This window comes from Euwallacea similis, chromosome 6 (genome assembly GCF_039881205.1).
Source record: "Euwallacea similis isolate ESF13 chromosome 6, ESF131.1, whole genome shotgun sequence".
Lineage (NCBI taxonomy): Eukaryota > Metazoa > Arthropoda > Insecta > Coleoptera > Curculionidae > Euwallacea > Euwallacea similis.
The window spans coordinates 66,916-88,796 of NC_089614.1; the positions used below are offsets into that span (position 1 = coordinate 66,916).

Below are 21,881 nucleotides of genomic sequence, written 5' to 3' on the forward strand. Positions count from 1 at the left end.
CAACTCCAACATTCACCAAAGTAATGGGTACCACCAAAAGCTACCTGTGTGTCCGCGCTGGACGTACCATGACGACATTCCTTCTCTGTCTACGGTGCTAGATCTACCTTTGGATAATCGCGCACCCATTACGTAAGCAGTGGTGCTTGTTTACGGCTCTTTGGTCACTTAACACTGCGCATACGGTGTGGCTACCTGGCGGCCGATGTTTTAATCAGGCTGGTGGTACCAATTCGAATTGTTTGGTTTTTGAACTTTTCTCATTGCACAGAAGGATAAAATGTACAAGTTTGCTGTTAGTGCTGTGCTGATTTTAGGATTTAGTGTTCATGAGGGTAAGTATCTACTGAAAGAAGAATTTTTTAACCTTTTCATATGGGAGCGGCTTGTTGAAAACCATTGTTGAAATGATTCACTCATTTAGCTCTCGTTAAGGTACATTTTCTAATGAAGCATTAATGGTAAATTGTTTCGGAGGAAATATTCTGTGACACGGTGTTTTCGTCATCGCAATTACTAAAGGCGCGATCACAAGATTTCACCGTGTGTTGGGCAAGACTGTGCTGTTTAATACGCATTCAATGCCAATAAGTTGCATATTGACACACCTTTTCTCGTTGTTTAAAGGTACAACGCTCTGTTTGTATGACATTACGCATATATTAATAAGTTGTTCTTAAGTGGGTTTGCAAAGTTGCATATGATCTTATAGAGGCTGGCAATAAAGAATCTGCTACATACCAACTTTTATCTGCAATTGCGACGTTAAATAAGTTTCATATATCATTTCATGATCATATAAAATATTTGAAAATCATTAAAATATTATTTTCATATTATAAAATCAGTAGGTACCAACTATTATATCTATTGGTGAAAAATTTCTATTACTCAAAATTGCATTTAGATTTTATAACTATTCAATGCAATTTCCAAAAAAAACTAGAGACCCTGTCGAATTTTTTTTGTTCATCTAAAACATTAAAAAATGTATTGGTTTCTCATGAGTTAAATTTAAAAGCTGTTGTTAAGGAATATTGAGAAACTATTACGAAACAGAGCGTTTGAATAATATTCTGGTAGACTTATTGATATTAATGTTATTTTTTTTTAACAAACAGGAAAACCTCTTTATTAAGATATATAAACAACTTCTTCTGTCCGTTAGTTTCGCAAATTTTCCATTATCTCTCAAGTATACGTAGCTGAGACTATCAACTGCCAAATTAAAATGCTCAGCAACATTTGTAAATTAAGTTAGAATATGAGAAGGAGAATACCACAAGTAACTACCTCGAGGCCTAATACACAACGTTGAGAAACGTTCCACATTGCAATAGTGGACGAAGAAACCCAGGCCAGGCCGTTACCAGTTTTGTGTCTGTTGGCACTCATCAGACTACCGTAGGCAAATATCCTCATTTAAGGCGTCGTTGAGAAGAACAGAGACAACTACTCCGAGGGCTAATACCTCTACCAGCATTGAATTAAAGTGTTTTCCGTACGGTGGTAGTCATTTTCAGAAACAATACCTACGACCGATATTTGAGTGCCAACAAGAACTGAACCGACAACGGCATAGCCGGGATTCTGAATCCACTGATGTGGAACGTTTCCCATCAGAGTGCTTCCTGTGATCATTATAGGGGTTAGCGGAAATTCTAGTACTTTCTCAATGAAATCGTCGAGAAAAATAGTGTAGTTTAATGTCGGCAAGGACATTAACCCTCGAAATACTTGTTTCTGTTTTTCTACTTTTCAATGACGCCTTACAAAACGTTATTTGCCTACGACCGTCTGATGAGTGTCAACAAGTACGAAACCGGTAATGGCCGGGCCTGAAATTCTGCGTGTAATGATGCTAAGAAACTAAATTTCCTGTGATAGGCAGGATTTAGTCAAATTTGGTTGATTGTAAATTAAAGGACGTATTCTAAGGTTTAGGTTAGTTCAAGTTTAGAGAAGCGTTGTACTTAATAATTAATAATACAACCTTCATAAATAATTATTAAACTAGCTGATTGATTGATCTTAACCAGTTTTCGTGCTGATTAAAACACTTTCTAAGGTCTATGTAAGTGCAACTCGTCGAATCGTTTAACCGCTCACAGCCTTCGATTTTCCAAGCATTTGAAGAAATGTATGTGGAAATTCCGGATACGAGATCGGTCACGGGTTTGAACGCCGTTTTATGCCGATTATATCAATTATTTAGGCTTCCATATTCAATTAAGTCTATTTTTGTCATGCTGAGACATGACAAAGTCAGATGGAAAACACACGGAACCGAAATTTTAGTGCAGCTTGCATTAATAGATTGACATTTTACTCACGTAATATTTTCAGTCTCAAAAATTAAATGGCGGAATCAAATCGGAGACGAGAATTTTAATGATTCAGCATTTTAAACATCTTCGGATAGGTGAACGTAGCCGTGGTTAGAACTGGTTTCGATTTTTAATGACGTAACAGTAATTCGACGTGTTTATATTTGCAATGCTGGACCGGAATATTTTGGGTGTCAGTTGAAGTTAAAGGCACTGCCTAAATCATAGCCGCAAAAAAGTCAAATTGTTAATGTAAATTTCAACAGACATGTTATTACAAAGAATAAATGGGACTTAGTAAAAATAATGCTTTCGTGAGCGTAGGCTCGAGTACCGTTATATGGTAACCAGCAGGAACGACTTTTTGACCATTTTTTTATAGAAAATCATCGCTAGAACCATTATTTCTTAGGTTTTGTACTGTAATTTGTTGTAGCCATATTCTGTAGGTATGCAAATAAACAATTTTTTTATAATTATTAAAATAATTTTTCGACCACCCTGTTGGAACACTTTCAGATGTAACTTATAAGTTTGATTTGTAATAATGTTTAATCACCTAAAGTTAAGAATTTATATTATGGGTATAAAGACTACTTTAATCGACAGCCTTTTCCGAGGAAATAAAAATTGTTTATATAGGTTGTCTGAAAAGATCATATCATAAATTCCAGGGATTATAGAGAAGGCTAAATAATACTAGTATTTCATATAAAATAATTCCAAATGGCCTTCATTACCAAGTTATTCGCTATCAAATTAAGAAACTGAAAAAAGTATTTTGGCTTAACTTTGGCTAATTTAAAATGAGAAATATTGACGTCCCCTGTATAAGCAATACATATGAAACATCTGTTTACATATGGAAATAAGCACAACTATGAGTTATTTAAACCGCCCAATTTTCATTGTTACCTTGAAAATTGTTTAAAAGTTACAGCAAAAATAATGTTTTAACTTCTTACTTTGAAAGCGAATAACTTGGTAACGAAAGCCGCTAGAAATTTGTTTATATGAAGTACTAGCATTATTTTAGCCTTCTCCATAATCCCTAGAATTTATGACATGACCTTTTAAGACGCCCTGTATATATATAATTTTGGCACCAAAGACAAAACCTCTGTTTTACATTGAATCTAGACCGCATATGAGGTCACTTAATTCAGGTCATTTACAAAGAATCTCCCTTGTCCCAAATCTACATGCTTTTTTGCATTAAATGCTTCAATTACCATTCAATTTATAATTTATATTCACAAAGAGCAACAACTTTTTTTGGACGAATTTATTATAACAATAACAAATTCGTTTATGGGTTAAATAATATTCACTTATAACCACAACCATTAAGAGTAGGTATGTCAGACGCAAGCACCGTGCACATTTATATTGTCGATTTTACCTTGAATTCTTGTCCTATTGCACAATGTTTGTTTATGCGCTTGTTTAGTGGTTGTTGCTAAAGTGAACCTCACCTGAGGAATAAACGTGAGAGGGAATGATCGTGTAAACGGTCGTTGATATATTTTCTATGAACTTACTTACCTTCAGTTTAAAGTTTTAACCTTTACGCAAAGACAAAGTACATGTTTAAGTGCTCAATTTATACTATTTGAATTGATGTCAAGAATCGTTGGCAAATCAGAAAAAGAACATTTCTACAACTTCAAATGGATATAATTAAATTTCTAAACAAGTATAGAAATTTCTCTGGGAAAAAGATAAAAAGATTAATTAAAATTTAATTACCCTAAAATAAAATCTTGAAAAATCTGCCAGATAGGTTTCGGTATTGCTAATATATGACTAGGAATCGCTATCAGGGCAAATAACAGCTCGGGGAAATATGACAGTATAGCTAGTTATTCCCATATAGATGTTTAAAACGTACACATTTGAAATTAATCTTGAAATACATGTGCATCTGGTAGGAAAATCATATTCTCTGCCTCTGATGCTCGCTAGCCTTGGCTGCGCTTGTCGTTACTTTTCCTCCTAGTTACACAATATCTATACTATTCTCCCATAAAATAAATTTTAAATTAAAATGAAACCTATGATAGGTAAGACAGTTTTGAACTAAATGCTAAAAATATTTCTAGAATAATTTAAGTTTAATTGAAAAATGCTGTGTACGTCAATAATTATTATTACTGACGTCTATATTTCTCCAAGTTCTTATCACGATTAATTTAATCTTCAATTATTTAAATAATTTTTTTGTTCGATGAAGGTTAAATATTTTCGTCAGTGTTACATGCAAATCTAAATTAATAGACACTTTTTTTAATGATACTAATAACCTCCTCAAAAATTAAATTATGTTTGTCTAACTGATATGAAACAACAAAAATAGTGAGTATTGTTTGCTGGTGTTCAAAGATATTATTATCTGTTTTTCTTCTAAACTGTCATAATAGCATTCTGTTGATTATTTAATCAATAGCATTGTGAAGAACTGTGCCGGTATTATTGAAAATTCAAGGTAAAGGCTTCGCCCGTGTTTTTACGCATTTTACGCTTAAGTCCTCAACCGTAACTAAAAACAAAGTGCATTACCATGTGATGAGCTTCCGTTTTTTACGTGGGTAAAGCTCACTGTCCTAGATAAATATGGTGATAGAGTGCATTACTAATATTACGCTGCAATGCATGCGACAATGGGAATGATTTTAAACCAATTTCGATCTAGATTGAATTAAGATGACTGATGGTGCAACGAAAATTTATATTATAGAGATTTTTGATAAGTATACAGGATGACCTGCTTTAAAATAACATTTTTATAAGATCAACGTTATCAGTTCTATGAAAAACAAATGGCAATATGCGAATTTTAAATAGAACAGCCGTACGTTGTTACATGTTGATACATTGTTGCACAATCTTATAAAAAAAGTCAAACGACTTGAAATAGAATGATCTTTTGGGTCATTTGATAACACATCTCTTCCACCCAGACATTTTCATGAAAATCTTTGGAACAAATTTAGGATTTTTCCCGGGAAAACAAGCAAAGAAAATTGGCAGAAGGTCATCTTCTAATATTATACCAATTACGCTTAATTAAAATATTGATGGTACGATATCAATTCAAAATGTCATAACAGTTAATGGCAAGACATTAAAGGAAGTGAAGGTGTTTCAATTTAAAATCAAATTTTATTTTCTGGACGAAAATGCATTACGAATTTGTCTATCGCACGGCTATCAAATACTTCAATTTGGATGTTTTACATAGTTACATCTACTACTTACATTCCAAATACATATACATCTATTGTCATGTAGTCAATTATTATCATACAGGAAATGCACCTATAAAGCTACAATATCACAATCTCCACAAGTATTTAAAGGTCATTTCAATCATTTGTTTAAGGGGATATGGTACTACATAATAATAATTAAATAAAGTGATTAATCCTAGAATTTCCGGTTTCATCGAGAGTGACTACAACATTATTATTATAAAATTAATACATAATTAATTTCTATACTCGTATGTATATCGCACTCATTAATATCTGATTCATAATATTGATTCATGATTTTACCCTGAATGATAAGTTAAACTGACGTTATTATTTCCCTTCGTAGTTAAATATCTAAATTAAAATAAACTTAGGGTCACATAACAAGACGACACGAATTAAGTAGGTGTTTCTGAAATGTGTACTTAATTTGTGAATCAGCGGGTTAGTCACATTGAACGTTCAATAAGTCGATAATTTAGCAGAGAGGAACAATGGAGTGACCCTGTAGAAAAGCACTTGAAAAGCGAAAACAAGACTGCAATTTGCAGGACTACCTACCTGATCTAACGTGTTTGTGCATTGTTCTGCTCAGTTAATTGTGAGAATGATTCCCAAACTTATACACACGTTATGTATAACCCGTGACCAATTATATAATCGGATACCTAGATATAAAAATAAACTTTCGATTTTATTCCAGGACATGGTTTACAATGTTGGGCCTGTTCTAGCGACATAGATAGAAGCTGTGGGGATAGATTCAATGTAACCGATTTCAGATACGGAGGTTTTTATCAGTCTTATGGGCCAGTCTACAACCAACAGCCCATCTACGACCCATACAACCAAAGGCCCTATGATAACAGGTAATTTTTGCACATTTCTTCACATTTAGCAAATCAATCATCAACACATATATGTCGTCAATGTGCGGCAACTCGTATTGGGCGTTTATATTATACGAATTTCCGATACGAGTTCAAGGTTTCAAATAAATCTACATTTATGGATTTTAAACTAGAAAACTTGATTGTTTATACGTATTCAAGGAATGTTTGTATAGTTCTATGCGCAATACGGGTCATCATTGACATCAAATTTGGGAGCTCAACTGTATAGGCACCCGCTGTAAAGTTGTACGAAAACACTTAGAATTTTAAAGTTGAGGTTCCAAATTGTAGAGGATCGGTTAGGTACGTATTACGTTGTACTAATGTCCGCATTTTACACCTCCAGTAGCTTCTAAGCACTAACCCAATTATCTTTATTGTTATCCGTTTGGCATCTACATATGAAAGCTCACTCACTGGAAATATTTAGAAACGACTTTGTAAAAACGTAGTGCAGTTTGTCTCTACACATGGTGTCAAAATGAAAAATGGCCAAATACCACAAATTTTTCAGACGAAAACAAGCCTATTTCACTTATTTTAATTTTTAATCAAAGAACTATAGATTTTAAAAAAGGTACACAAACACAAGACTAACAAAGTTGGTCAAATGGGGACAAACTTGTACATTTATGTCAAACGTTTTAAAATTTAGATAATTCCTACTTGTTCCACAAATATTTGAAAAAGACCATTTTAGTTAAAAATATATCTTCGTATTTGAAAATATTTCCTAAAATCAGCCACTTCTTTATAGGTACTACCTTCTTTAGTGTCTTTAAAGTCTTTTTAAAGAAACTTTTCAAATTTTCGAACCATCATCTGCTTACATATCTGGCAAGACAAGGCAACCTACGTGACCTATGTCGTCGGTGAAATATTGACCGTATTAAAAACTAAAATAAACCAATATAAAAAAAAATATATATTATAAAATATTCTTAAATTTTACCCACCAGGCATCGCATTAATTTTTGGAATTTAAAATAGTGAAATGCGAGGTATAATTGGTAACTAAAAGTACCGATTAAGACACTGCGAAAGGCAGACAAATCTAGTAAATAAAGTGAAAAACAAATTATAATAGCACCATTTGAGAAATTTTTTGCCGCGGTTATTTTGCTTCTTTAGTTGCTTATCACAAGTCGCCTTAATTTTTAGAGTTCTTGCAGAATTATAAATATAACTGAACTGTTATAGATGTAACAGTGCAAATCTCTCTGATTTTGGAGGCATCTTCTATAACAACTCCATGCATCGGAAAAATAATTTTTTAAACAATACAAAGCTTTCCATTTTTGAGTTTAAATATGTATATCTGATTAATTTGAACAGCACCAGATTGGTTCATTTAAGATCGAAAAGTCACGGATACATGATGTAACTTGCGATGAAAAACTTTCACCACTTTTCTTCATACTTTTCTCACACTGAAACCTTATTCAACACTGCATGTATGATTTGATCTACCTTACACTACAAAAGTTTTTTTTATTGTAAAACTTGTAGACTTCCACAGTAATTTGTAGGTATTCCGGCACCTAACCGACCCTCTCAGCCGCGGTCTTTGTAGTCCCCGGTTTGGCCACCACCAACCACACCCACAAGTAGTTAGATTGTACTGACTAGTTCTTTTATTATAGAGACTACTCCACGTACCGCACCACCGACACTAATCGGGACCCTAATAGGGATCCCAACGGGTATCGGGACCCGAACTCTCGAGGCAGTAATCGGGACGAGGTTTATAACGATCGAAGGAGGGATCCGTATTACCGAGACGATAGGGACTCGCGATTTAGGGACCAAGACTATATAAATAACCGGACGTTCGCTAGGGATTATGACAGACCTTTAAACGGTAGCTTTGACAGATATGATCGATTCAACAACACAGATATTCGATACGATAATCGGACGAACGCGACTGGTTACTACAACGACCGGAATTATCAAAACAGAGGCTACAACGACAGAGATAGGGATAATCAGAACCGATTCGGGGACTACAATAACCGTGACCCCAATAACCGCGACCCTAACAATCGTGATTTCAATAGGGACAACAGAGATTACAGAAATCGCGACAACCGGGATCCTAACTACAGAGACCCGTATCAGGATCGCGACCGCTCTAGAGACCCTTATTCTAACCGAGACTATAACTCTAGGGACCCGAATTACAGGGACGGAAATAGGGATCCCTACTTTGATAGAGACAACAGGGACCCCTACAATAGGGACCCGAATAATCGTGATTACCCTCCTCCTAGGGATTACAATAGGGACAATCAAGGCAGGGCCTACGATCCGAATTATCCGCCTAGGGATGCCAACTATCAACAAGTGAGGGCGCAAGCTCAGTTGGCGGCCAGTCAGTCGGGCCCCAGACTGGTGCCATGTAATGAGGAGGAGGCTCGACTGAGGAGGATGAGGAATGTTTGTATCAAGAAGATTCAGAGAAGTGAGCACTTTTATGTATACTTTTTAAATATATAAACTTAACTTAAATTAAGCGATTATTCAATCTATTGATATATTACAGTACAACTTCAGGCACCGATAATTAGTGCTTGTTTCACTTTTTTTGGGTGAAAGTGAAAGCATAGGTGTATTGTCTTGTTTAGTAATCTTCCCATTGAAAACAATGAAAGATGTGATATTTTCATGTAAACATGAAAGCTCTCGTAAAAATATATGCCATTCATATTAGATATAGTATGATGATTTGTGGATATTTGTTCTTCCATTTTCTATATAATATTACGTCAAAACCATTTTGCAACACACAAGCAAATATAAATCGTTCAAAAATTGAAACTGTTAAGATTCAATATATGCATTAGTCAAATCCCCACTCTATGCATTTAATAACAACATTTAAATCTTAATTTGTTAGAAGTGAAAGCCACTTCCGACCACACTACCTCGACTTTAAATACTCAAACATACATTACCAAAGGTATTTGACCCAGATAGTGCCGCGTTTCTTAGGCAGACGCGACAGTACCACCGATAGCAATAGGTACTGCTATTAATGCGCTTAACTCAAGTAAATGAAAGTTATGGACATAGATCAAATGCCCAATCAAGACCATTTTGAAGAGTATACGAGTAGTTATTAGTGTCAACTTAGTTTAATAATCTGTGATAGATGATGCTTTGCCTTTCCAATATAATTTATTTTAACAAAATAGATTAACTTATTCAAGAAATACACCTACCTATCGGGAAATTTTTGAGCGATTTACTTAACTTGTTTAAGATTTAGAAATCAGTAGTATAACGAAAATAAATTCTGTTACCTTTTTCTAGTTGGAGACTATCAACTGACCTACATCAGGCGATGTGAAATGATTCCCATTCAAAAAGAAGTGGGTACTTGCTACGATCCTGTCGCACAAGGTATTTCCTTGGACTTCTGCGAGTACTGCGAGTACGATGGATGCAACTCTGCTACCGGTTTAAAATTCAACCTTTTCTTGGCCGGCCTGATACCTTTAGTACTATTATGGGCATTTTTCACATAAAAAGATTTCATTCTTATTACTGAAATTAAAAAAAAAATGCGTTACCATTAACAATAATTGTTTTAAAACTTTAACAAGAAAATCTGCGAGTCGAATATTTCGGTGAAACAAAGTCGTTAAAAAGACATTTTCTTACGCTATATACCAAGTTATTAAAATTCGCTGCTTACCTTTGGAACCTCAAATACCCTAAGAGATACGAAGGCAGTTAAAATATAATATTTGTCGAAATAGTTTGTGTCTTTTCCTAAGCTTATAAGCACTTTTTTCTCTCTAGATGATAGAGCCATCAGATTTTAAAGTGACGTTTAGGATTTTCGGAATTATCATCAGTTTTATTTTTTTAATACGGACTTCACACTTATTATATTTTTTGAAAATAATCTTCGTACATTTTATGATTTTCAAGATCCCAATGGTGAACAGCGAACTTGAATAACTCTGTACGTATATAGTTTAAGATGTATTTTTTCAAATATTTATGTAAATAATTATGGTCATCTTGGGACACTACACTTAATTGGAAGTCCGTCCTCACCATTCATCATGTAATTTTTTGACTGGTAACGTTTGTGTTCTTCACGATATGTGTAATGTTAGATTTAATTATAGAAAAATCGACATTGAATTACCGGTAAATCTATCAGTTTCGAAAATTATAGAGAATTTTGTGACGATAGTATATCTCAAAGGCTATATTTACATAATTATTATAGATGTGATTTGGTCCATACATTTTACATGGTCATACGCTAGTTGTTCTAGATTCTGAATATTTTAAAGTGATCATATGATACATTTAGGTTGTTAATCATACATTTATTGTAATTTTATTAAAAATTTTGGAATAAAGTTTTTAAATAAACATATTTTAAGTTAAGCTGAGAAAATTTAACTTAAAATTAATTAAAAAAATTGAGTTTTACTGGACAGAAGTCAAGTTCAATATTGGAATATCTAGCTATCTATGTAACCATTTAGGAAATGTAATTTTGTGAAACGAATGCACGTGGTTTATTAAGTCTACTGGAAACTTTTGTTCGTTTATGAAAAGGAAAAAAAATAGGTTTTTTTATACATTTAATAATATTTACTGTACGATATAATTTCCAGCATTGTTTATAATTTTTTTACTGTAATTCATACCGAAGGACACGTGCATAAATGCAGTTATAGACACAGCCGTATATGGCGCAAAAGAGCATTAGTATACTTGTTCTAAGTTGAAATAAAATCATGTCACAGAACTTTTCAGTAGACAATATTTCAAATGAAATAGATATATTTATTGTGGTGTCTACATGGTAGCTATATATTTATTGAACAATAATCATTTATTATCATCTTAAGATAATTTATTAAAGGGTTTTTATGAAATATTGAGAATTCAATAAAAGAATTAGTTGAATAGAATTAATGCTGGAAAAAGAAAATCTCCAGGTCAACCGAAAATCTTTAGGGCATCCGATGATGTTTTCTGATACCAGCGGTGTGGCAAAGCTGAATATTTCCATTAAAAATTTGGTTATGAATAAACCTAACAGAACATTTATTAATTTTATTCTCTCACCAAATTTTCGTATGTCGCTCGTTTTAAATATTGTACCTTAATTGGACAGGAGTGTCATAAAATAATTTTCAAAGAATTTTAAAAAGTACACAAAATTTTATTAATCAATTCCTATGTTTATCATTGATATGACTTAAAAATTGTACAATTGTAAAAGATGTACATGTGGGGAAAAGTAAGCAGGAAGTGTAGTGGCTTAGTTACTATTACCATTTAAAATGTACAAACTTATTACATTATATATCTATTTTACTATCTACTCTATATTATACTATACAGGGTGTCCCAAAAATTAGTGCCATAATTTGAACAAGTAACAGAACTCATAAAAAACAAACATTTTTGTCAAATAAGTTCTTTTTTAAGCTCATATTAACTTTCGGTATATTTACCTATTAAAACCTCTCTATGGAACCGTCTATGGATTTAAAAATTTGAAGTACACACTATTTTGTGGATGTTTGGTTATCGTAAAGTTTTTTATTAACCATGATTCAAGTTAGATACACAACGAGGCATGAGTTATGAGGCCTCCTATTCCAAGAAGATTGCCTAGTTGCGACCAATTCTGCAGATACGGCCTGAGAACTCATAATGTTCGTTTTTCCCGAGATTTCTTAAAAACTTTTTTTTTTGTATAGAGTTAGTTCGATGAGAAGTAATAATATGTATTGTATCCTTAATTTTTCTGGTATTAAAGTTTGTAGTTTTTAAAAAGGCGTTTTCCTGCTCGTTATTAAGTCATGTATTGCTTGCGATTGATACGTGTCGTTTCTGTTACTGTGATAGCATTTGAAACTATTGAGAAATTTTGGTGTAAAATACCATGTTTTACAAATAATGAGTACACTAATATGGTGTTAGCATATGGGGAAGGCCGCGAAAGCTTTAATTGCACTCGTACAATTTATAAACATCCTTTACCGAATCCTTTGATAATAATGGAAGACATTTTAAACACTTAATGTAACCTTTTTTGTAGACAAGTCAAAAATTTTGATTATTTTAATAGTAAATAACGTAACTCTCCAATAATCAGTACATTTCTCCTACTTAGATGTAGGAGTTTATCGATTATTCGATAAGACATGTACACTAGTGAAAAAAAATAGAAAAACTTTATTCTTCGGTTAAAATTTTATTAGGTGTTAATATTTGAAAGTAATGAATTAGGTCTTAAAGTAGCTTTAATAACCATGTTAATGTTGTGTAAAGATAAACTCTTTTTTAGCGTTGTTTGTCCTTTATTTTTAGGTGTAAATAATTTTTTAAAGGGACATAAGTACAGACTTTTAAAGAATTTTGATTATAATAATCGGAATTCGTTTTTAAACAAATTTCTAAACACTTTTGGTTCTAGTTCAGTTTCAGCATAGCTCGTAGAAAGTATTTGTCTGAAGATATTCGACATAAAATATTTAACGCCTATCAATAAGGCATTTAACAAGTCAAAATCTCAAAAGTATTTAATATTCATAGATTATTTCAAAAAAGAGTTTCTAATTTTAAATCACGAAATACATTAAAATAAGTTTTAAAAAGTGGTCGTCCTAAAAAAACAACGAGGCGAATTGATGGATTAATCAACAAAATTGCTCAGAAATATTCACACAAATCTGCAAAACAAATTCTATGTGAATTTGGCGAAGCCCAGGTGAACTACAAAATTGTCCAAAGAAAACTGAAGGAAGCAGGATTGTTTAGTCGCAAAGCCAGATTCAGATTGGTTCAAAGAAATAAATTTAAAATTATTAAAGTTTCTTCATTTTTGTCTAATAGTGTACATCAGAAACCACAAAAAATTCAATAGGTACCTATGCAAAGGATTTAAAATAAGATAAACAATTTTAGATGCCATAGGTGAGTAGCGGAATTGTGATAAATGTTTTAATAATTCGAACTGGAAAACTATACCTTTTACATAAAAAATGATGGATGGATACTGGAAAAAGATGTTGATTTTTACGAATTTTATGATTGATTCAAATTATGGCACTTATTTCTGGAACATCTTGTATATCTCTACTTGTTAATGGACGGTAAATCAAATATTTTGTCGGGTAGGGACGGCATTACATTACTTAAGTCAAATTATATGAATCTCAATAGTCTTATACATATCACTTTTACTTTTCAATTTTAATTATTTTAATTAAATCAATTAATAAGGATGTAATTAAAGGTAAAAGGCTACATACAATTCTGTAAATTAAGTACAAAACTAGGCGAGTCCGCGTAACTACAAAAATGAATTAACAGTAACTGTCGCTTTTTAAGGCAATGCTATTTATCTTAAGTAGTCAGATTGTTACTCCTTAGGAAAAAATGCTACACAAAAACTGGAACAAAGTTTCCGTTTTGTGAGTATTTATTAAGTGGACTTGTTTAGTTTTGCAATTATCGTATGGAAGAAAGGTCACTTTGGAATAACAATATCAAAAAATTTTAATAAGTAAAAAAAAACATTATATCGAATACAATACAGAATATATAATTTGAAATAATTTTATTGACTTGGTATAAAAATAGCCCTTTTTTATTTAGAAATTCATTAAAGGTTTATCAGAATATATTCCTAATAGGTACTATAATAAATGTTGTAGGAGATAATCAGTTCCAATACTAACAATGGTGCCTAAAGATAACTTGCAAATCCACGCACATAAACAAACAAAATGAAATTTACACGGGATTTGGCTAAATCAAGTAAAACATTTTTCTGAAAGTTTTATGTACATACAGGGTGTTTTTTAATGATTGCAAAAAATTTTAACCACGGATTCTACATGGAAAAATAATGCTAGTTTGCTATATAAATTATATCCTGAAAATGCTTTGTTTAAGAAATACAGGGTGTTGAATTTTAATAGTATGCCACTGGATTTTCCAAAATTAAAAATAATTTTTTAATTCCTTATTCAATTCTGAAGAAAAAAACTCTTTTGAGTTTTTGAAAATGATTAAGATAAATTCAGAAATCGTATTATAACATCTTGTGAGACAATTCGACATACGCCTGGAATTTTTGTACTGGTTTGACAATCAATGTGTTGGAGGATAGATGCTTGTATTGAAGTAGGAGGAAGTCATTTTCAACAGCTTTTGTAAATTTCTGTTAATAAAAGATAACCTAAAAAATGTCATTAAAATAATTCTGTTCGTTTTCAAGAAATTTGTAAATTTACAATTTTTTTAATTAAATTTCAACACTCTGTATTTCTTCAACGAAGCATTTTCGGAATATGATTTATATAACAAACTGGCATTATTTTTCGATGTAGAATCCGTGATTAAAATTTTTCGCGATGATTAAAAAACACCTTGTATAATATTTATCCCGATATTTATAAACAATTAATGTCTCGTGAAGATCACTCTTAAATTACCAAACATTGACTATCTAAATTTATCCAGCATTTACCGAAAAACATGAAGAAAATAACATATGCTTATGAAACTAAGTCCTAAGAGAAGGTTTGATACATAAACATGGGAGGAAGTATTGCAACCGTCTTTACTGTTACACGTACAATATTCCATAAAAATATTGTAAGTTCCTGTTCGCATGAGACAGAACCTCTCATCCCCTTTTATACCTATTTCGCCAAGGAAGGCGCAGCTACGAAAATATTTCCAAACACCATTTACTGGAAAAATGTTTTTTTGATATAATACTTGACCTAAATGGAACAAAAGTATTCAATATTAAATATAAATAATAACAACAGGTACCATAACCTTCACGGTTCTTATATCTGCAGAAATCTATTTTAAATGAGTTTTTTAGTTGTTTCACTCATTGTTGTTTGCTTTACTCAGTTTAATGTTCAATTTGTGATATCTTCCTTTGAATAATTCCAAAAGATATCAAATTGACAAGTGTATTCTGCTATTCAAGAAATTTGGTAATTTAAAAATGAAAAAAATATATATAATAAACATCTTTAGATCTGAACTCAAAACTTGAATTCAATAAATTTAACTACCTACTAATTTTATTACACTTACCTTTTTGCCTTATTTTCCTGCACATAGTAGCCTTCTGGGTTTTATAATTGTCTTTGTCATAAATATATGTGCTAGGTTTCACTTGATCACAGTCTGTCATGGCAAATGTCCTATTATCGAAAGGGTCAGCGCATTTTGAGTCAGCATCTGAACGGCAATCCCAACATTTAATGCCATAACCTAAACATTTATTACATTAACTGAATTTTTGATATGAACAAGGAGCTTTTAATTAAGTTCATCATTAAAAAAACATATTCAAATTAATAAATATAGGAAAGTCTCCTGTTAAAACTGAAAGAATGAAATACAGTAATAGGACCAAAAGCCAATGACATGAAAACAGACAAGGTAAATGTTCATTTAAATTAAAAATATTAAAAGTTCTGGAATATCAAGGGGGAGAGGGATCTGACACACCACGATTTTACGCATTGTTAACATCTTATCATTGCTCAATTTTTATTGTCATGGACAAAATGTTTTTGTCAAGTATAGGCGGTTTTTTGGACAGAAAATTACCATTATGTTTTGATTTTACAAATGCCATGAAAACCACATTCTAGCTGTTTGAGAATAGTAAAGATATTTTCGCACATATTAGGTACAACACTTTTCCTGTGAACACAATGGCTTGTATAAGTTCAATAAAATGTTGGCATGTAAAATCTTTACTTGTATGTGTTACCTTTCAAGTATTTTCATATCAATGTTAAATACCACAACAAAAAAACTGACACTGACACATCTAACTTTGATTTGTGTACAATCAATTACTACTTGTAGCTTGAAAATGTGTGTGATAAAGGCACTTCACTACATGCTTGTAGCAAATAGTTATTTGTAAAATAGTTATTTTTAATCATGTAAGTCATTTGATGCCCAGAGCAAAGTAGAGGGCGTCAACATTCAAAAAAGTAAAAGGTACCTTCCTCCAGGCACAAACATCTAATTTTTTCTATGAATTGTTGTATAAAAAAAGAAGCAGGCATAGCGAGAATAAAATCTTTGCTCCCTTGGAAGCAGAATATTTTTTTAAAGAACTATGGTGTATTTGTAATGTATAGGTGCAAATAGCATGTGATGTATAGATGATGTGAGCAAAAATGTTATTTTCTCCCTCAGACAAGAGGGAAAATTTTATTTTCTATAAAGATTGTAGAATAAAGAGATTTCTTGCTACCTATTACAGACTTTAACAACAGACAGTACTACCGTCAAATCATGATTATTTTTTAACAATTGTTGGTAAATGCTATGCTCAATTCATCTTTACCTCAATTAGCATTTTTTTTAATAACCTCATGCCATAAATAATCCTATAATGTCTTTATTAAACTAATATCTTTAATAAAATCGACCCCAGCGTTAATTACAGAATTACATTAACGAAGCAAGTTTGTAACGTACAGAATCTACAATTATACATAAATTATAACTATAAACCATACTTACTACTATCTGGAAAGCCGATTAAAAATGTCAGTAGTAACAAATAAATAATATCTTGGGTCATTTTAAAACTTGAGTTGAAAGTTTATTATAAATATAAATTAAAATGTATTTAAAATGAGGAACCGAAAACATAAATAAAACACCCAGAACCGTTGGTGACAAGGTGAAACGTCAATGTCAATCGTTTTTATGTAAAGCTTTGAAGAAACCATGTTGGATGGTGCCTCTAAAACACCCATAACCAAAACCGCAACGAGCCATTAAATTAACTCATGTTGTCGGCTTACGGTTAAGCTCATTTAAGAGCTGTTGGATAGCAATCCTGTTAAAATATTAAATCGAAATGCACATGAAAGTATTACAACACATGCGAACAGCTCTAATAATCTCAAGCGCATTTTGAATTGGTTTCTTAATATGACATATAATTGACGTACGTGAGAAGTGACAGATTTTCGATAGTGATGTAAATAAATACGCTAGATTTTTTTCTCTCGCATTCTCTTTTCCGTCCTTTCTTTCGATCAGAGGTATATACTCTGCTCTAAACTTTATTTACATAGAATGTATACGTGCTTCTACTGAGACCATCACCTAGTGGTCATGTATAAGTCCAACATTCCATCTACGGTGTTCGAGCCCATTTTACAACTCAACGTAAGTGCAAACCTCAGAAACTTCATTAAGGTCGGCAGCACACTGATCAACCATATGATTTATCATATGAATGGTTCCAATGAAAACGTTTTTGATTAGTTTTGGTGAAACTCTCTATTCATTTTATTACATTAAATATACAGATCATAAAACATTATAACAGAAGGATCATTCTTCTAATTTATCCTGTTGGGGTTTACAACACCAAGCAACAAAACTTTAACACCAGTTTTATATTCCTTACATATACCAATTATTAATTTTTGTGTACATGATTAAGTATTTATAGGTGTCTAAAAAATTATATCTTCAGAGAGTCTTTACCATGATTCAGTATTATAAAATGGCCTACCAAACTAACCATAGAATGAATATTCATCTTCAGACCACTCTGAATTTGCAGTTTTGGTGATGTTAAATCAAAATCCTTTGTTGAATTTCTTTGTAAGAATTTCATTTATTGAACAAAACCAAGTTTATGGGATCAAAGCTTTAAGATGACTAACCAAAAAAAAAAAAGGCATTGGGCAAAAAAAGAATATTAGCAGAGTATTGGTTAACATAGTGCTGGCCAAGCAATCATAAAAGCCAACTGTCAAATTTGCAGTTCATTAAGACAAATAAGATTAAGAATAAAACTTAATCGGTTGGTATCAGCACAAATTTCAGATATAATATTGATTATAATAACACAGTTTTGTATAAAAAAAGAACCCATAATCTTTCAGAAATTAGTTTATTTATGTACTTGTAACAACTTCTTAATTATATCTAAAGTAAAATGCAATGTGAGAACAGCATTGAATTTTAAATTTGTTTGGTTTCTGATGTCAGTTAAGGTGTTAACATAGCTCTGTTTCTTCTGATGTTACCCAATGGGGAATAGCCATTGAGGCTTCATACAGAGGCAAAAATCAAAATTTCAAGGTTGACAAAAAATACATCTCTGGTGGTATCAATAAATCAAAGGAGAACCAAATTCTTATTTTTACAAGGAAGGCACCAAACAATTAATTATTAAATAAAAAAGGTACTAGAAAAACACCAAAAACCAATCACAACTAAACAAAATTAAAGAACAATTAACTTGACAAAGATTTTAAATGAATGGGGCGCCAAAAAGCTTCAAATTTATGCTTATTTTATTTATTTATTTATCATTATTTTTATTATTTATTAATTAGCAGTTGCTAAGGTTACAGTTAAAAAAAGACACATGCTTTCTGAAGGGCGACAGAAGGAATTTTGTGACAAAACCCATGAATTGCAATGCAAAACTGAAACAGTAAGAGAGCCCAGGGAGAGCGCTAATTTTATAGTATCATGTGAAAGTCAAAAGATTATTGCGACTTCGGTCAAAACATAATACTACAGGCCACTTGCAAAAGGCAAAATTTTTCATTCTTACTCTCACATGAAATCAGGGCCTCCACTCAAGCCTCCAGTCGAAATCAAAACAAAAAAATTATAAAACATACTAAACCAGCCTAAGGCAAAATCTTTTGCTAGAATGCATTTTCCTTTGATTAATGAATTTTAATCATACATTAGCATGCTGCAGAACTTATCATTTATCAAAGTAGTAACGCTAATGGATTGTCGGGTTGAGCAGAGTCAACAATTCCGGAGCTGTTATATAAATGTTTGGAATGTGCGAAAATGGCACTAGCTTTCACTTTAATGTATTTAAAGAACAGAAGCGATAGTTTATAGCTGCTGCCTCTGCTGAAACTGGTCATTGAGTGTGTGTCTATTTGTTTTCCAGAAGCGCATCGCGGCTCTTGAAAGTCTTGGAAATTCGTATGTGGAGATCTTGGCTTCTGAGGGTTTTAGTCGTCCTACCTCAGAAGTCAAGATTTACATGTATGTGTTTTCGTCATGGATTTCACTCTGTACGATTTACATAGGGAGAACGTCCAGTTTTGCGGTAGGTCTTTCTGATGGAAAATTCCATGGTGCTTTAATTCGTGATGGAAGTTAAGAGACGGATGCGCTATATTGAGATTTTATATTTTACATATACATACAGAGTTGGGCAGAATGACGTATATCCATTTGCGGAGTTACTTTCTTTCATAAGATATGATCCAACGAGTAGAAAACCAATTTTCGGTTATCAGGAAATCAGAAATATGTGCAAAGAGTTCCAATGAGTGTACTGGCGATATTTCTGATTGCGCCTGTGATCCGGAATTGGTTTGCCGGTCGAAACTATTACATACTGATTCAAAGTGATTATGATAAAACTCAGTTTAGTAGTGTAGGTTTTTTCTTCGTTGTCTAGTTTATGAATTGGAGCTTCGGCAATTGTGTTTTAGGGATAATTAGGGACCTTTCAAGGATAGCCACGTTAACTTAACGATACGAATATATTAGATAAAACTTAGTAAAAAAAACCGCGGGCACGACCCCTGAGTCTTCAGTGCACCAGGAAGCCAGGAAAAAAGAGAGCGATCCGCTTTCTCCCTAGCCTCAAATATTAACATCCATAGTCGTAAACCATGGGCGTACCATGTCTAAACAATACTTAAAGGCATCGGGACAACCCTCTGCATGGAGCCGCTACGTCCACATCTGGAACTCAGCCCTTGACGAAGACCTCGCCAAAGGGAATCAGCATTGTAATTCCCATGCCAACAGAGTGTCGTGGAAAAATCCCAGGGTACCGGGTAATACCAACCATGAGCGTACCTTAAGGGTAAATCGCCCTTGTGCCCCATTCCTTAATCCTAACTTATAGAATAATATTTACAAGCTATGTACAACTAAGCGGTCTGACAAGCGGATCCCACAGTAGCGAACTTAAAACGTCGGTCAAATATTCCGTTTTTTTGCTGAAATTGATTTTAAGAATAACAGTTCTATTGTAACTGGCGAGCATCAATTTCATTATCATTTCATTTAAATCTAGGAGATGCAATTCTATCATGATTAGTTTTTAACTCAAGAGTGCCAGTGCAGTATTTTCATTAAATTGATGTGGTTTTTAAAAATAAAATGTTCGTGTATTCTCAAGATTATTTTGTTTGATTTTTGAATAGGAATTTGGGTACTATTTAAAATGTACAAGGTGGTCGTCTCATTCGAAACTCACCGTTGTTATCTTGAAATCCGTAAGAAATACAAAGTGAGCGTTAAAATGTGATAATATTACGCAATGAGGCATTCGAAAGGATACTTTGAGATAATTAAAAAATACAAAACCACTTTAGTAATAACTTATTGATGTCAAATTCAATGGTCGTAATTGAGATTTGGAAAACTAAAAGATACAAAGTTCACTAAATTTGGACAAACTTGCTCGTTTTTATGCCCAATTAAACATTGATATTTTTCACGTCGTATTCGGAGTATATAAAGGCAAATTAGGTTAAAATGTTCCTTCTTGTCAAAAAGGGTCACAAACACGAAAAACAAATGTAAATAGCATAAATATCCTGTATGATTTGAGAAATTGGGTCCTAAATTATTTGATAACCTTAAAAATATGGTTTCAATCGTCAATAGTCGGCGTATTTTCAGTACATTTTTTCAAGTCAATAAAACTCACAATGGCTTGAAAGTGAGCCAGAAAATGTGTGTCATGATATTAGATTACATTTAAACTTCACCATGTGTCCATAATTTTCGTGTTTTTATTATAAAACTTAAAATATAAAATCGACATTCCCATGAAATTCTTCGATAAAGACGGACAGCTCTATGTATGTTTAATGCATGTGACAATTGACAGTTTTTCGACAGTGGTGTAAATTGTCGGGTTTGTAGGTGTTTGCGTTTACCGATAGGGTTCGGAGTAACGCGGCGTGTTGTGGGTGCTAACGGGGTGATCTATTCTCCCGTTACGAGTCGGACACGCTGAAGGGACCAGTATTCTAACCCGGCAAAGATACTAGTCGTAGATACAAAATACGCGCTGATACAGCTCGACTATCTTTATTTACACAAAACTATTGCTACGTTTATTATCACAGTCTGTATATACTATACTGAGGGTGATAATCGTGGTACGTTACCTCGAGAGAGCTGAGAGTAAGAGTATATGAGATAAGAGGTATAAGAGATCAGAGATATAAGAGAGATTTTAAGGGTCTGTTTGGGTTTATATAGCTAACCAACCCTTTCGCTATTTCCGTCCCTGCTACTCGTCAACTGTCACTCCTGTGAGTGTCACTTGTCGGTGCAGG

The 21,881-nt window shown here is 32.7% G+C and overlaps 2 protein-coding genes across 2 annotated transcripts; one reads left to right on the plus strand and one right to left on the minus strand.

Annotated features, from left to right (window-relative positions):
- The first annotated feature begins 16 nt into the window (after positions 1-16).
- Positions 17-10,871, plus strand: LOC136409695 (homeobox protein 2-like). The gene is made up of 4 exons (XM_066391378.1): positions 17-335; positions 6,285-6,450; positions 8,118-8,938; positions 9,790-10,871. Exons 1-4 carry the CDS (start codon positions 281-283, stop codon positions 10,002-10,004), a joined length of 1,257 nt encoding a protein of 418 aa, XP_066247475.1. The 5' UTR covers positions 17-280; the 3' UTR covers positions 10,005-10,871.
- A 742-nt stretch (positions 10,872-11,613) lies between these two features.
- crok (crooked) lies at positions 11,614-17,167 on the minus strand. The gene is made up of 3 exons (XM_066391379.1): positions 17,038-17,167; positions 15,583-15,762; positions 11,614-15,221 (listed from the first exon to the last, which is right to left on the minus strand). Exons 1-3 carry the CDS (start codon positions 17,096-17,098, stop codon positions 14,992-14,994), a joined length of 471 nt encoding a protein of 156 aa, XP_066247476.1. The 5' UTR covers positions 17,099-17,167; the 3' UTR covers positions 11,614-14,991.
- Between the last annotated feature and the right edge of the window lie 4,714 nt (positions 17,168-21,881).

Bases quoted from the DNA above. Each gene is read 5' to 3' on its own strand.
- crok (XM_066391379.1), bottom strand. From the start codon at position 17,098: ATGACCCAAGATATTATTTATTTGTTACTACTGACATTTTTAATCGGC. The intron at 15,763-17,037 runs GTAAGTATGGTT...ATAAATGTTTAG, and splicing joins AATCGGCTTTCCAGATAGTA to GTTATGGCATTAAATGTTGG. The intron at 15,222-15,582 runs GTAAGTGTAATA...ACATTTTTCCAG, and splicing joins CAGGAAAATAAGGCAAAAAG to TAAATGGTGTTTGGAAATAT.
- LOC136409695 (XM_066391378.1), top strand. From the start codon at position 281: ATGTACAAGTTTGCTGTTAGTGCTGTGCTGATTTTAGGATTTAGTGTT. The intron at 6,451-8,117 runs GTAATTTTTGCA...CTTTTATTATAG, and splicing joins CAAAGGCCCTATGATAACAG to AGACTACTCCACGTACCGCA. The intron at 8,939-9,789 runs GTGAGCACTTTT...ACCTTTTTCTAG, and splicing joins TATCAAGAAGATTCAGAGAA to TTGGAGACTATCAACTGACC.